Raw genomic sequence first — 17,303 nt, 5'->3', positions numbered from 1 at the left:
GACTGGGTATGGAGCAAGGAAGAGACTAGGAGCATGTGTGTGTGTGTGGTGGTGGGGGGGGGAGTAGATCTTCCTTGGACAATGAGCTTGTAAAGAGAAACTAGGACTGGCTGGGCAATGAAACTGGGAGTGCGATCAGAAGCCTGAGGAGTAGAGACTGGAATGAGGTAGACAAAGAGAATTGGTCTGGGACAAGGAACAGTGGGGAGGGGAAGAGGCAGGAATGGAACAAGGGTAAGGAGTCAAGCTTGGCGTGAACAGGCAGAAGAGTCTGTAGAGCACGCGTCTCTCCAGAGCCTGGAATGGAACCCAAGATTCCCGTGTCTCACCATTCCTCTGCTGTCAGCAAATAGCTGTGAAACCCAAACTGTTCCACTCCCTTTACCACTGGCAGCCATGGAAGATGACAACCTCCTATTGCTATCAGTTACTTGATCAGCTCAAGGGACTGAGCTCTGTGTAGTAAATCTAAGGATGATCTGGATGAGAAGCTGGATATGAGTCGACAGTGTTGCTGCCAAGAAGGCTAACGGCATTTTGGGCTGTATAAGTAGGGGCATTGCCAGCAGATTGAGGGACGTGATCATTTCCCTCTATTTAACATTGATGAGGCCTCATCTGGAGTACTGTGTCCAGTTTTGGGCCCCACACTACAAGAAGGATGTGGAAAAATTGGAAAGAGTCCAGTGGAGGGCAACAAAAATGATTAGGGGGCTGGAGCACATGACTTATGAGGAGAGGCTGAGGGAACTGGGATTGTTTAGTCTGCAGAAGAGAAGAATGAGGGGGGGATTTGCTAGGTGCTTTCAACTACCTGAAAGAGGTTCCAAAGAGGATGTATCTAGACTGTTCTCAGTGGTACCAGATGACAAAACAGGGAGTAATGGTCTCAAGTTGCAATGGGGGAGGTTTAGGTTGGATATTAGGAAACACTTTTTCACTAGGAGGGTGGTGAAGCACTGGAATGGGTTACCTAGGGAGGTGGTGGAATCTCCTTCCTTAGAGGTTTTAAGGTCAGGCTTGACAAAGCCCTGGCTGGGATGATTTAGTTGGGAATTTGGTTCTGCTTTGAGGAGGGGATTGGACTAGATGACCTCCTGAGGTCCCTTCCAACCCTGATATTCTATGATTTGATGAACCACGTGGGTGCCAACATAATAGAATCACTGTTTTTTTTTCAGATTGCTTTTTAAAAGCATAGGAAACTTACACACACCCCAAACTATATTTAAAGAACGTTATTAAGGTTGCAGAGTCAAGCACACAGAAGTTAGGAAATCCCAGAATTGAGGTTGCCTGTGAAACCTTACTTCAGAACGGTTGGGTGCATGCATTGAGTTACAGTTTTTAATTACATGATCACATAGTGTTTCCCCCCCCACACACACACAGGACCCTTGCCTCATTCAGGGCAAAGGATGGTTCTGCACGGGGGTAAATCCAGTTGTGTCTATGGGATCCTTACCTCATTTTATTACGGAAGGTGAAAGGCAGGCAGTAGTGAATGAGGCAGGGGATTGCCTCATGGTGAAGGCAAGTGACTGCTGCCCTGGAAGATTGAGTTTCTATCCCTCTGCTGCCACTTCCCCTCCCCCAATTCTGACATTTCCTAAAGTAATACAATTATTTTAAGAGAGGGAGAGTGTCAAATATACGTAGCGAGAGAGAACAAGAGAACCTTTTATTGGTGTGGGACTGTTCCAAACCCCATTGAAGTCACTAGGAGTCTGTCAATGAACTTCGGAGCATGCCACTTGTGATAGTGCTACTGACTTTCTAGTTATTTTCGTGTACACTTGAGTTCCAGTGGAAACAGTTCGTGAGGAAAGAGTCGGAGGTTATGGTTTTGGCCGAACTAACCCCATTCTCTGGGAGCAGCAACTGTGCCAGATACTTATCCCTTCAATTAGTGAACCAGGCCAACTGGTATTTAAGAGATTGCGCCTGTTCTCAATGAACGTTCGCTGACAGTACTGTAGTTGTATAACCCTTGGGAGTAACATGTCCAGGGAAGGGAAGAGAGAGTAGTTAAGAGCTGTGCTTAACTATCCTGATTACTTATGTACCCTAGGGAGACTACAGATATTTGCTGATTTTTGTCTTAATAAATAGTCCCCATCTCTCTGTCTCACCGTTTTAATCATATAAACCGTTCGATTATTTGGATTGAAAAGGTGAGGCTCTTTCTCTGGTTTATGTATCTATCCCCATCTCTCCAATGAAAACAAACATAAACTTGATAAACTATACTTCGGTCAAGTTACCTGAAAACGGAGTGGGGTTCTTTTACATTTATTTGTGCTTTTTAAAACAAACAAAAAAACAAAACACCATGTACAAAGGGCTTGGATCCTGAACTCATTAGACAAACAAAACTCCCGTCGGTTTTTTTGCCTGTAATAAGTGTGAGCCAAACTTCAGCTTTTGACGTTTACCTTCTGTATCCACAATATTATAGGAGCGATATGGACATTTCGTCAATCTTCTGAGTATTTAAAAAAAATATTCCTTCCCTTGGGACTTCGGCTTGACCAGAAAATACACAGCTTTGAATTTTGCATGCAACGGCAGACGTTCCTCTTCTGAAATGCTGTTTTAAAAGGGAACGCTTGATCGCTAGGTTTATTAGCATTTAGTTTCATTATAATCTGGCGACGTTGGACTCTTTCTCTTTCTACTTTCCCGTGCAGCACAGAATAACTGTAGACGCAAACATCTGCCTCTGAAAGCTACCTCACTATTCAGAGACACACACACCTCTGGCTGGGGAAAGACAAGGAGGTATCACGGCTCTTGCAGGGATAAAACCTTTCATTGATAAAGATCTACTAGTATTGATATTGGATCGTGATTCACATGCTTTTAACCCCCACCCCCATATTATTACCAAAGCCACATAACTCTGGGCATATTTGCTAAGGACAAATCTCAGAAATGTCATGTTATTGCAATGCTGAGACCCAGAAATCTTGCTGGATCTACCCCCTCCTAACTAGATCAGGTTAGAAACTAACAGCAAATGTTCTAGCTGATAGACCCCCCCCCCCCGCCGCCTAACTCTATCTGCTTTGTGTTAATGGAGAAGAGATCGTGTGTGTAAACCGCTTTCCATGCAGTTACTGGCCCAATACACTATGAACGGAAGGGGGGATTTAATATTTAACTCTTCTTAAATATCGGACTTTAATGGGGGTGGAAAATCTGATTTTCTGTGCATTCCAAGAACAATTCCTTGGGGGTGACCTTTAGCACCGAGTCTGTTGAAAGAGGAAAGTAGCCGAGTGTTTATCTGGAGATGACTGGAAGCTTTCCCTGGTGGAAGTTTATGGAAGCGTTAAAGGGGGCGGATAACACGATCTTTGGAGGCGCTTGGCCAATGATCTGGAGGGGCTTGGAGAGCAGATCTCAGCTGGCAGACATTTAAATGGGAGACAGCTCGGCGCTGTTGCAATTTGTAATCAAGATCCGCGACTCCCTCTATATGGACTCACTGGCAGCTCCCTCCAGGCTCCTACCCCACTGCAGCCTCTAGCCGCCCAGCAAAGTAACCCACCGCAGGTAAGAGACCTGTGTAGAGCAAGAGACCTCACCGCTCCCGCTGACCACAGACCGCACAGGAGGGGGAGCCGCAGGCAGAGCAGGTGAGTGGGGCGATTATTTCTTACCGATCTCTCTTTATACTCCTCCGGGGCACGAAAACGGCCAGTCTCTTTAAGAGACAAGAAAGTGATAACTTCGGTGCTAGCCCATCCCCGGTGTAACAGCACTGACCTCACGGGAGTTACGCCAGGGATACATTTGGCCCAGGTGCTCTATTTAGCCACTTTTCTGATTTTTGGTTTGATTGAGTCTCTTTCTCCCTCTCGCCCCACCCCCACCCAATCCCTCTTCCTCTCTTTAAAAGAAATAGTCCTTAATTAATTGCTGTCTTGCAAAACTCTTGAGCCCTTTGATTTTGCAAAGAGCCCCTCCGAGGAATGACACAGCCTCCCGCCCCCTCCCCCCAGCTCAGATGCAGTGGAGCAGACAGAAAGGTATTTCCACTCTCAATACTTGAGATTAGGGCGCTATTATATTTATCTCCCTAGACAAACATAAGGATTGCAAAAGCCCAATTAGCTCTGCCTGTCATCTCCGCCTACAGCATCATTCCCAGCAAATTGGATTCGGCGCCCACCAGACATGCAGCAAAATCCCAGTCCGGCATCTGCGAGGAGTGACTGAAAACGAGGGAGGGAGGTTGGGGGGCAATCACTGATCCTGGCTGGAGGCTCCCAGGTACCAGGCTTCCACCCCCCTGTGCTGCAGCCCCAGCTGCGATCCCAGGCGAGCCGGGCTCGGGGTGGGACAGTTTCCAGGGATCTGGAGGAATGGTCTCCATTGAACACTCCTGGATAAAAGATAAGTGTCAATTTCAAGGCTGGCCTGCCCTTCTCAGCCGGACTGGAAGAGATCCCAGGAGAGCCCGGCGGGGCAGATGCAGCCCGCAGAGGGGGTGTTCGCATTAGCCCGTCTAGTGCAGCAGGAAGCTCCGGGGGCTGTAGGACTGAATGGCTGGCGCCCAGAAGCCCTCCCGTAGCCCCCAAAGGTGCCGTAAGACGCCTGCGGTCTCGGTGGCGCGACCCTGCTAGCTAGCGCGGAGCTGGAGCGCAGCGGGCCGGGGAAGACATGCGGAATCCCTGTCCCTGTTCATTGCGTTTCCTCCCCCGACAGCGGCTCTTGCCTGGGGCGGGCTCGGGGAGGGCGTTCGCCGCTCAGAAGCACGGCACGGTCCAAAGCTCCTTCGCCCAAGCTGGGATGCTGGGACCTGGATCCCTCGGGCTTGTTGTTGTTGCCCTGGCGACTTTCCTGTCTCTTTCGGGGAATGTGCCAGCCCGGGCACTTTAACACACAAGCACCAATACCAGTCCCACGCGGAAGCTCCCAGATCTGCCAGTTCTCTGCGCGCTGGGTCTAGCCCAGCGGCCCCTGTTATCACCCCTCTGCGGACCGCCGCGCTGATCCAAACCGAGCCCCGCTGAGGTTCCCGCGTGCAGAAAAGCCAGCGACCGCTCGGGCCCTGGTGCTGCACGCCCGGCCCACCCGGATCTGCTAGGGAAGCGCTGGCTGCGCCCGGAGCGCAGGATCGGGCCGGCCTGCCATCCCCGGCTGACGGCTGCCCAGGACGCGCACTGGTCACAGCTGAGCGCTCTTCTCCCTTCCCCTGCTGGCTTGGTGAGCCCACTGCTGCCCCTGCGCCTTTCCCTGGTCCCACGCCTCCTGCCAGACTCCGGCCGGGCTGATTTCGCACCCGGCTCTGCAGCCCCACTAACAGCGAGTCTCCTTGCGAGTAAACCCCACCGCGCGGAACCCAGCCACCTGCCCTGCGCAGGCCCCTGGCTACCAGGTCTGAGGCGCTTTCAAAGCCTCTCCTGGGAAGTGCTGCGAAGGAGCGGCGAGTGCAAACCGGGACCTTTCCGGGACGGGCTGAGCTCGACGGCTCCAGCCTTCGCTCTTCTGCACCGCTAGGGAAGGGAACGGGTTTGAAGGGGAAACCCCGCGTTCTTCTAGCGCTGGTCTCTACGCATCTCCGCTAAGCATAGCTCAGGGATACGGCCCCTGTATGCTGGTCATCCCGGGAGCTCTGCTTTGCGCACAAGGGCTGCCCCTGCTAGTATTTCTGCGGGAAGGGGCTGGCTTCACCATTTCCCTGGCGCGATTTGTTCCTTCATCGCCATATTTCTAATGGTTTATCCGTCAGCAACTGTATGCATAGACTCGACGGACCCAGCATGGTTCATAAGTATCAGGCCTGATTTTAAAAAGATTACAAAGTAGAGGAGCAAAGCTCCCTTAGAAACAACACGGGGAAGCTGCTGAGCCACTGGGCGTGATGTTAAAGTGGATCATTTAATTTGCAACAACCTGAGAACATGGCGAAAACGGATACCTTCAGTGCCGGGTGTGTCACAAACATTTCTCCCACAACCCCCGCCCCCCCAAGGATGTTGTGAGGAGAGAAGCTGACTGCGATCGGGGTTTTAGTTAGTTGCATCAAGGCTCGGCTAGGACTCTAGGTACTATGGTGGTGGGGGTCTGACACGCGTGGAAGGTAGATTGATAGGACAGTGCGGCAGCAGACCATTTCCCTGCTCGGGAAGCCGGAAAGCAAAGGATGTCCTGCTGAAGGAAGCCTCTAGCATCACTTGGTGTTTTGCATCTGAAAACTGTTCTCTTTAGCCATAAGAGCCAGGTCCGGGTATGTAACTAACACAGAGAGACTCTTCCTGATAAACTCCCCCCTCATCTAGCTACCATTGTGCACAGCGAGTCTTCTTTTGTTAATCAACAATGTTCTCAATATGGCTAAAAGGCAGATATATTGCTCTTAGATCTCCACTCCAATGGCATGGAGATTTATAAAATCAACGGGGAGCTCAACAATGTATGTGGCCATGCGGCCTGTTAGAATTTTTTGGGTTTAGTTTATATATAAACTAACCCCCCCCCCAATATATATATATTCTTAGCCCCAGCTTCCTTTGGATTTTACATACTGATATTGGTAACTAGAAGAGCAATCTCTGTCATTCCCTTCCCTCTCGACTGTAGGCTACTGAGAAGTATCCAAAACACACACAGCTGATGTGTATAAATAAGAAGTAGCATTCATGTTCAAATGTTTCTGGTTCTTCCTAGAGCTCAGACACTAGCTGTGCTAGGATATTTGTTTTTGTCTTTGCTATGCAAGCCAGAATTGTGCAAGGCTTTCCCTAGCACCAGCCTTTGAATATGTATTACTGTCTACTACCGCAAAACCACATCAGCACTTTCAATGGATGTGGAGCAAAATCCCACTAGCCTCACTGACAGGCATAGTCTTATTGAAAACAATGGGACTACTCCCATGGGGAAGGCAAGTCTGGATCTGGCCCATGCACATACTAATGATACACCATGGAGTTTTAGTCCTGATTTCCTATGGGACTGTAGTTTAATAGATCAAGGGTGGGATTTTCAAAGACACTCAGTTTTATCATTAATTTCTGTATTATTCTTCATTTCCATTACAATAATTGACAGAAAAATAGATTGGCATTCTGTAGAGTGGTTTCTCTACCACCTTACTCACCAGGAGTTACTTGCCATTTTAATGCATCTGAAATCCCATCAAACAGAAGTTGGTTTTGTTAGTCCAACCTTGGTAAATATTCTCTCTCTTTGTGGATTGTCCCTTCCACTGCTTTTCCTGTACTTCAAATAGGTGCATTAGGACATTACTATACTTCATATAATAAACCATGAATAAAAAATATTTTGCTCCTTGGAGACACAGGCGGTGGTACAAACCTCCTTAATTTGCATAATAGCCAAGAAATTGGGATCTGATTGTTTCCTTGGATACTCTATGAGGATCAGTCAGTAAATATATGTAAAATATATGTAATCACATTTTATCATAGGTGCTGGTAATAGGGCTTGAAGTGGTTTCCATTATATACAGGGTTTGCAGTTTGGTTCAATAGCTCTCAGTACCCCTACTATACGAATTGTTCCAGCACCCCTGCATCTGATGGAAATACATTTTGGGAATTTCCCACCATATTCTCTCATTAGATTCAGTTAATGAAAGTTTGGAATTGACTTCATTGGAGCCAGGATTTTACCCAACATTTTTAAGCAAGCTGCATTGTAGTAATACTTCAGTACTATTATAGTGTAGGAGTTCACAATGGAATTAAAATGCCTTTAAATTTGACTGTTTGAGATCCTTAATCAATAGCAGAAAGCATACATAAACCAAAAACTCAGATATTTTTTAATAATGAAACGGAAGGGATTTTATGTTTCTTCTAACTGATGCCATTGCTAATTCATTAAACTCCTTGATCTTCCTTCTTGGGTGATTAGAGCCTAGCCTCTAGAAAATCTAAAGCACCATATAAGTGTAAAATATTATTACTATTGGACTGCAGTGCTGCTCCCATTGAAGACAATACAAAGCCTCTGCTGGCTTTAGGATTGGACCTGAACAGATGAAAAGCAGAACTCTAAACTTGAATCTTGGCAATTAAGTAAAGGAGGAATTGATTTTCAGGAATTTTGTTAGTCATTTTAATGCTATTGGATCTTAGGGGTGAGCCAGCTACCATGGAAGTCAATGAGAGTTGGATTGGGCCTTCATATTTGTAGTTTGTATTTACTGAATTGTTAAGGAGATTTTTCAGTTCACGTTTCTGTTTCTGCCAGTGTTTCTGTAATACCCAGAATGTCACATAACTTGCTCTTGAACATTTTGTAGAAACTTGGCATTCAAGATGTATGGGCCTGATCCCATGTGCACATAAGCCCCATTGTAGACAAGAAGGTAAAGTTATGGTATGCAAGGAAGCTGGCTCTTTATTTAATGAGAGATTTTGTCTGATCACATTTCAATTATGAAACAATCTGGCTACCTCATTGCACATCACTTGTAATTTTTTGCAGTATAGAATTTTAAAGTTCTACAAAATTTAAGATTGATAAGGCTCTGGTTCATAAAGGACTACATTGTTCCTATATCATACAGATGAATAATCCTCTGCATGTGGGCATTATCTTGGGTCCAGGACTTGTGTAGAATGTAGGAGCTGCACTTTAGATGTAACCCTGGTGGAGGAAGTGGGCAGGGCAAAGAGTAGGTGGAGTCATAGATCCACACACCCCAAGCAGAGATGGGTGGATGTCCAGAGGGAAATAAATTGCACCTTTTCAAGGGCTGTAAGTAAAGTCCTTACTAAGTAAGCAAGTCACAATCTCCCCCCACACCCAGGCTACTCCTCTGATGGTGCAGTTTAAGGCACAATCTAGCCCCGAATGATCATTCATTTTTATTATTCTGAGTTATTTTTTGAAGTGGCCAATACATTGAATTTTGAAAAATGTTTTCTCTGTGTCAATAATTTTCATAATGACCCAATCTACCTTTTAAATATGTACAAAGTGTTTTCCATCCTTTGGGGGTGGAAGGGCACAATCCTGCAAACAATTACTACCTTACATTTCCTTAAGTACAGCCTTAATGCTTTCTGAATAAGGCTGAACAGGAGTACTTGTGGCACCTTAGAGACTAACAAATTTATTAGAGCATAAGCTTTCGTGGACTACAGCCCATTTCTTCGGATCGGGCTGTAGTCCACGAAAGCTTATGCTCTAATAAATTTGTTAGTCTCTAAGGTGCCACAAGTACTCCTGTTCTTTTTGCGGATACAGACTAACAAGGCTGCTAGTCTGAAACCTGAATAAGGATGGTTTCTTGAACCTAGGCCGTAGTGCTTACCACTGATGGAAACAACTACACTTGGTGGTAATTGTTTGCAGGACTGGGCCCTATATGACAGACTGGAATAGCCATTCACAGGTTGCCATTCAAAGAGCCTTTTAAAAAGGGAGGGGAGGGGGAGTGACACACAGATGACAAGTTTAAAAAACAAAAACAATGCTTCCGCTTTTTAGGAATACGCACATTGGCAATAACCAATTGAACAATGGAACACTAAACGAATACCTGAAGTTCCTTGTGCTGCCTAGAAAATAGCATGTGATTTTTCTGTTTTATGCAATGATGGCTATTATTTTTTTAAGGTTCTGGCACCATACTGAGTAAATAAACACTTTAAAAATACTGTCTAATTATAGTGTGGACACGTAGTTATTCAACAGATGGGAACAGCCCTGGATGGAGTCATTCTGGTCTCCTGAGAAAATAAAGTGTGTTTTATAACCAGTCTTCTTTTAAATTTGTCTTTAAACTAAACATGGAAACTAAATTAAAAAAGAAACCCGTTTGAATAACATTTTGGTTGTAATACAAACTGAAAAAAGGCAGGACATGTTCAGTCCAAGCTAACACTTGAAATTAGGTAGTGTTACCTTCAATTAGAATTTCCCAGATTTTTTTGTCATTGTTGTTGGTTTGTGTCAGACCTTTAAGGTTATTAAAACTGCATGTCTTGTTCAGTATTTCATTTAGATATTAAAAGCAACCCTTCTACATTCTCCATAGGATCAGTCAAGAATGCTAAGCTTGGTGTTATATTTGTTGTATTTCAATCTAGTTATGTACGAAGTTCCTTTCAAACACAAGCACACTGATATATTAATCTAAATGAATAAAGTGAATGCACTTAGACAAAATAACTATCTCAATCTCTGGGCACATTAACAATTTATTAAAAAACATTTAAAATAATATCTTAGGACCATAAGCAAGTCTACATGTCATATAACATCTTCCCAAACCCAGTGACTCCTAACTCTACCTCTTTCATTTTTTCAACTAGGGTCATCGTGATCATCATAATGTAAATGTTTTGTGCAATTTTGGAAAGTGCCAGGAACTAAGAAATTAACATGCATGTTTTATGGCTGTGATTCTCAGTCTGTAGCTCTGAAGATAGCGAACCAGTCAGACATTATGAGAGCTATCTGATCTGTCTTGGTCTCAGGCAGAACATGTGAAACAATCATCACAGGAACAACAAAGAGTCTGGTGGCACCTTAAAGACGAACAGATTTATTTGGGCATAAGCTTTCGTGAGTAAAAACCTCACTTCTTCGGATGCATAGAGTGAAAGCTACAGATGCAGGCATTATATACAGACACATGGAGAGCAGGGAGTTACTTCACAAGTGGCGAACCAGTGTTGACAAGGCCAATTCAATCAGGGTGGATGTAGTCCACTCCCAATAATAGATGAGGAGGTGTCAATTCCAGGAGAGGAAAAGCTGCTTCTGTAGTGAGCCAGCCACTCCCAATCCCTATTCAAGCCCAGATTAATGGTGTTGAATTTGCAAATGAATTTTAGTTCTGCTGTTTCTCTTTGAAGTCTGTTTCTGAAGTTTTTTTGTTCAATGACAGTGACTTTTAAATCTGTGATAGAATGACCAGGGAGATTGAAGTGTTCACTTACTGGCTTGTGTATGTTACCATTCCTGATGTCCTACCACTCCCTGATACAATATGGGGAGTGCTGAGCTCATGGATTGGAGGAAGGGAGGTATGGCAGTTGCTTCACCTGGGACATGTGGCAAAAAGGCTCTGGTGCAAGTAAGGGAGTTATCCACACCCGCTCCAGCCACTAGGAGAGGTTAGATAGAAAGGAGACCTTCAGAAGCTGGTAGAAGGGAGGGAAGATACCTGTGCCATCAGACACAGGGAGGGGAGATAGTGTCATGATGTATCACGCCTTGAGTCACGTCAGTGCAACATCCAGAGCTTAAAGAGGTCTGAAAAAAGTGTGTGGGGAGGGTCTTATCACCCTTACATCTCCCCATTCCCCATCCAACAATTAATTCTACCCTCAGCCCCCAAATCAGCTTCTACCAATTTTGCACATTCCAGCCTCACATCAGTTCTGTTCCCTTGCCCTCCATTAATTCTGCCCCCACATTTGTTCTGCTTCCCTTTCCCCCGCCCCCAATCAGGTATGCCACTCCCCCCCACCCCCTCAGTCTCACATCTATTCCTCCTGCAACTCCAGAGGTTTAACCCCTCTTCCCATTCCCAACTCAAGTATTGCAGGGAGGTGGAGGAGGAGGAGCAGCAGAGGGGAGATCTCCTGTTCCCTCCTTCCCCTGCCTCTTGGAGAAACAGGATGTACCCTGAGCTGCTGGGCTCTTTCTGCTCACCCCTTATCAATCCCCTCCTGTAACAGCAGCTTTGGCTCCTGGTGGAAGAGCTTGGCCTGCTTCCTGCAGCAGCCCTGATTGGCTGCTCTTCCTCAGGAGGCGGGCAAGTGGGGAAAGCACCCAATCAGAGGGGGTTTACCCCCAGCAGAAATGAAATATGCACCCCTTGAGCGACCTGGCTTGAGCTTTAGAAATTTTATTTGCCAGGCCTGCGACCTGGTGCAACCGGTGCACTTCCTCAAGTGTTGCAAACTGGCCAAAATTCACTGGTATGAAGCTTCTCATACCATTGTGCAAAGGAGTCTGTTTGTTTGTGCAACGTACCGAAGAGCCAGAAGAACCTTAGTTGCTTTTCACGTTACACTGGTCTCTCTTCTGAGTTACACCAACCTAGACGCCATTACACTCACAGGGCCAAAGTTCGAGGCTTATGTAATGGGTAGATTTATACTCTGCTAAGCAAAGGGAGTTTAAACAAGCATAGCGTTTCTGAGCCTGATTCTGCTCTTCTACACCAGTGTAAATCAAAGTAAATGGAGTTACACTGGAGTGAAAATGGTGTGAGGAGAGAGGAGAATCAAGCCACTTAAACTGGTGTAATGTACTTGGAGAGAGGAAGTGAACGATATACGCTACACACAATTGTCAACTCCAGCTATGGTTTTCACATAGCTGGAGTTGCGTAACTTAGGTCGACTTAGCCCCGTAGTGTAGACCTGCCCTTAGACTCCCTCCACACTGACCTAGAGACTTTTGAAATGGGATCACTATTTTGTAGCTCTCTGCAACTCCATTTAATGCTAAAGTGTCTCTCCAGCTATTAAAGGCTGGGTACCTCTCCTCTCTAATACACTTTTCTCTTAGACCAGAGGAGATATTGTACACTTGCCTTTTGCAGATTTCATATGAAATCCACAACTGTGTTTTGTTTCCTCACTGTCCCCTACCTAGGATGAGCCGCACAGTGTATGCTGTTGGTGGTCTGCTTCTTCTAGCTGGACTCCTGTTACCCACAGCCGAGGGGAGAAAGAAGAACCGTGGATCTCAGGGAGCCATCCCTCCTCCTGACAAGGATCAGCCCAATGATTCAGAGCAGACACAGACAAAGCAGCAGCCAGGTTCAAGGCACAGAGACCGGGGAACTGGCACACCAATGCCCGCCGAAGAGGTGCTGGAGTCTAGCCAGGAAGCATTACACGTCACTGAACGCAAGTATCTTAAGCGGGATTGGTGTAAAACTCAGCCCCTCAAACAAACCATCCATGAAGAAGGCTGCAATAGTCATACTATTATCAACAGATTCTGCTATGGCCAGTGCAATTCTTTCTACATCCCAAGGCACGTCCGCAAAGAGGAAGGGTCTTTTCAGTCCTGTTCCTTCTGCAAACCTAAGAAGTTCACCACTATGACAGTTACACTCAATTGCCCTGAACTTCAGCCCCCTAGAAAGAAGAAGAGGATCACGCGAGTCAAGGAATGTCGGTGTATATCCATAGATTTGGACTAGACTCTGCAGAATATTATTACACCGATGCTCCAGGCATAGGCAATCATCATTGCCAGGTTAAATAAGAGTGTGTGACAGAACTACCATACCTGCGTGGCTGGACACAACTGACAGGAACCAGAGTGAATCACCCAAAACATGGTGTGTGTGTGTGTGTGTGTGTGTGCGCGTGACTGACTGCATATCTATACAGAAGTATATGAATGTTCACTATAGAGTAAAAACATTTAAATTCATGTGTGAAATATCACCGAAGGCCTGTAAACACAAGGTTCAATATCACATCTATGAATTAGGACCCTTAGCATACACTCACATTCTCCCTGCTTGCTGAGTTCAGTGCAGCTGTGACTTTTGCTAATGCTTCACTGGAGACCATACTATTCACTTTCACGATATGAAAAGAAATATTAAATCGGAGGCATTCAGGAGCTTCCAAGCATGAATTTGATCCTAAATTTGAAATAACCAATGTTAAAAGAGGTGCAGCCATAGGTGAAACCTCACTAAAAGCCACACTTCCACCAATAGTTTCTATTATGCTTTTTTTTTTTTTTTTTTTTTTTAAAGCAGCGTTGCTGGGAGGACTGGGGTGGGGGGGAAGATAAGAACCACCAGGACACAGACAGAGAGAAAACATAACCCAAGGGAGCTAGAAGGAAAAAGAAGGCCAAGAGTTAGCAGGAAGGAGAGGAAAAGGATAGGAGGGAGTAGGAGAAGGAAGGAGAGAAAAGATGAGACACAAAGGAATAAGGAGACATTTTCTTCTGCTACTTTTCTGCTTTAATTTATAGACCAATCCATTTGTTATATAAAATTAAAAGAAATTACAAACAAGGAATTCATTCCTGAATTCTAACAGTCTAAATCACTTAAGATCCATTCTTATGCCACTAGATCCTCTTGATTTATTTAGGGTCTTGTAATTCAGATATCAGCTGCTTTATATATTTATGTATGTGTCTGTACTGTACATGTCCTATGTATATATACAGTCTATCTACATATGTGGGTATATATGTGCACCCAATGAGGTTATGTATTTTGTGTATCTGTACTTTCTCTCTCTCACACAATGTACCAATCACAAAAAAAATCTCAGTATACAACATCAAGCACAAAATGGCAGTAATTTAGCATATAAAGAGCAAAGCAAAAATTACAAGCATCATGTGACTGCAAATGCAATAACCACACAAGAGACAAAAGACATGGCATGCATGACTAGTAAACATTGCATTGTTATTGTTATTTTAGCTCTGCCACAGGCATGCAGTTTGTTGAAAAGAAGAGATGCAGAGCCTTGCCAGCAATAATCTGCTTTTTATATCCTTTACCACAGTCTTGCATTTAAACAGGATTTGGACTAAGTAAAGAGAATTTCCTGAAAATTAAGGGCTAAATGCTCCCCTTCTGGAGAAAAAGCCATGGGCGGGGAATAGTAACTCCTACAACTCCATGGGCTTCACCTCTGGGGTTATCCTGGCATTCTCCCCTTAGGGAGTGCAGAAAGTCTTGCAGGAGACTCTAGAGATTCCAGCACAGCTGTACAGAAGGTGAGCCACTCTCTACTTCACCCTAATCTTCACTTCCTCACTCACTCAGCAGCTTTCGCCCTCCCCAGCCCTATCATAGACTCATAGAATATCAGGGTTGGAAGGGACCTCAGGAGGTCATCTAGTCCACCCCCCTGCTCAAAGCAGGACCAATTCCCAACTAAATCATCCCAGCCAGGGCTTTGTCAAGCCTGAGCTTAAAAACCTCTAAGGAAGGAGATTCCACCACCTCCCTAGGTAACCCATTCCAGTGCTTCAACATAGCCAGGCCTGATTTTCACAGGGAAATCAGTGGCCACCGGCTGACACCAGGGTTGCCTTATTCTCACCATCAGCTTGTTCTAAAACAGTAAGGCTAAAGGCAGGGAGTCCAGTGAGCAGGGCACTCAGCTAGAGACCTGGGTTCAACTCCTCACTCTAGTGCTTCCACAAGCAGTAATTTCACAGTGTTTACCAGCCAGGTGAAGGAGGAAACAAGCCACATAGAATGGCTGCTTCTGAGCGCATCCCTAGCAATACGTTTCAATCTGATCTCACATCAGTAAAAAGGCCTATTTCTGCCACTCTTGATGTCACGGGGATCAGGATTGGGCCATACGTCAGGAGTAACCCCAGTGAAGGTAGAAATTCCATTCTAAAGTTACCCTCATATAAAATCAGTGTGTGTGAGAGAATTAGGCCCACTGGGTTTGTGTGGAGGGGCTTCTAGTCTGAGACACAGCCGCCATTGAGGTGCCTTTTCTCTTCTTCTGTATGCACAGGCCACAACTGGCAATATTTGGACAACTGTGCTTCCTCATATTCTATGTTTCACAACAGAGGGGAGTATAGGGCCTTAATTTCGGAGCAATCCACAAAGTATTTTTATCCATCTGGACTCCGAGAAAGACAATTATTCTATTAATATTATGCCAAAATGGAAAATACAGCACATATCACAAATACAGGATCTGTGCAGTCATTTATTTAAAAGCCACAGCTATTACACAAGGTATCACACAGTTATTGGTCAAATCCTACATTTCTGAATTTAATATATTTTTACTGTGAGATCCACAACAGTGCCATCTGTAACACTAAGATTGCAAATCAGTGATTCATATTATTAGACTGTACACATTGGATCTGGCGTCTTCTGACTTTGCGGTTCTGACACATTTCTGCGTGGATTTTAAAAACTAAAATCTGGAGTTACAGGAGGTAAATTTCCACTGTGTGGAATGTGAATAGTTAGAAAAATATGGATATTTAATGTTATTAATACAAAGCTTTTTTCATTGATATGATAGGGGGTTTGTTTTCCTTTCAATGACTTCTTCCAAGTTGGTGAAAACAAGAAGTCATTCTGAAACCTGGCTGAAAGCTTTAAACTAGTTATTGTTTCTGTTCAGTGAACAGACACACAGCGAGGGGTGAAATCCTGCCCCCTCCCCATTGAAGTCAATGGCAAAACTCCTATTGACTTTAATAGGGCCATGATTTCACCTTAGGTTGCTAAGGACCATATCCTCAAAGATAACTCCTCATCAAAAGTTAGGCGCCTAACTACCTTTGAGGATCTGGGCCTAAGTCCCTACACTCCATAGCCAGCAGACAAAGCTTTAGATGTTTCTGGCTCCTTTATTTAACATTCCTTAGAGGTTAACACTTTTTGAAGCAAAATTTGTGAAGCTTTTAAGATGTACATAAAGGAACAGTTATCTATGCAAAGAGCACAAAGGAACCCCCCCTTTAGGCAAAATCAAATGTAAATTTTATACAACAGACTTTTGTGAATTGCTAGTTACTGCTTGGGACTAAAAAGTTCTGCTGACTTACAATTATACAAGATATATAATATCTACCACAATATGTATTTAAATGTCTGCTTTAGTCTAACCTCCCCTCCCCCAACTGACTATATAACCTAAGGCTGCAGTTTTCATTCTCAGTCTCATGAAACAAATTTTCGTTTTAAAATGAAATTCAAATAATTTTGCAACTTAATAGAATTGGACTCTCTCTCCCCCCACATCCAGCATTTTATATGTCAGTTTAACTACTATTAAATAAATAAAACAGCTTCTTCAGTCCATTTCTTTTGGTTTCCTTTTTTCCACTTCCCTAAGTTTCCAGCTCGCTCTGGGTCTGTTGTACTGATCTCTGACTTCTGTGGTTTCTTCTAATTAAAAAAGGTCTTAAATTCTGACAGTGAGACAAGCAATGGCACCATCATTCACCACGGCTACTTCAATAAGGTCTTTAAATGAGATCTGTCACTTCCCTACGCCCCTCAACAATTTATAGAAGGAAAATCTCAATCCTTATTCACACTTTTTCCCTTGTAAACTCTACAATGACAGCTCAAAACTGTAAATCAAACTTGAAATGCTGAGGCTTTGGAGATAGACATGGGCCAGCCTCAGCACAACATTACTCCACTTTCAGGCTGGTGCTAACGCCATTGATTTCACCCCACATCTTTTACAAAATATATGCAGTACTGGCAACGTACCTACTTGCCAACACTTTAAGAACTGTAAATAGGGACATATAAGCTGAACCCTAAGGAAAGACCTGGAAAACTTTAAACGGAAATTTTGCTCTAGGGA

General features: G+C 44.6%; 1 protein-coding gene across 3 annotated transcripts; it reads left to right on the top strand.

Moving 5' to 3' along the window:
• Positions 1-3,417: 3,417 nt before the first annotated feature.
• On the top strand, positions 3,418-16,786 carry GREM1 (gremlin 1, DAN family BMP antagonist). 3 transcript variants are annotated; one of them, XM_054028756.1, is made up of 2 exons: positions 3,418-3,558; positions 12,601-16,786. In XM_054028756.1, exon 2 carries the CDS (start codon positions 12,602-12,604, stop codon positions 13,154-13,156), a length of 555 nt encoding a protein of 184 aa, XP_053884731.1. In that variant the 5' UTR covers positions 3,418-3,558; position 12,601; the 3' UTR covers positions 13,157-16,786. The 3 variants fall into 3 exon arrangements, with proteins under 3 accessions (XP_053884731.1, XP_053884730.1, XP_053884732.1); XM_054028755.1 differs by having other exon boundaries at positions 3,418-3,641; XM_054028757.1 differs by lacking the exon at positions 3,418-3,558 and adding an exon at positions 4,178-4,278.
• The last annotated feature ends 517 nt before the right edge of the window (positions 16,787-17,303 follow it).

This window comes from Malaclemys terrapin, chromosome 4 (genome assembly GCF_027887155.1).
Source record: "Malaclemys terrapin pileata isolate rMalTer1 chromosome 4, rMalTer1.hap1, whole genome shotgun sequence".
NCBI lineage: Eukaryota > Metazoa > Chordata > Testudines > Emydidae > Malaclemys > Malaclemys terrapin.
This window is presented reverse-complemented; position numbering and strand designations above follow the sequence as displayed.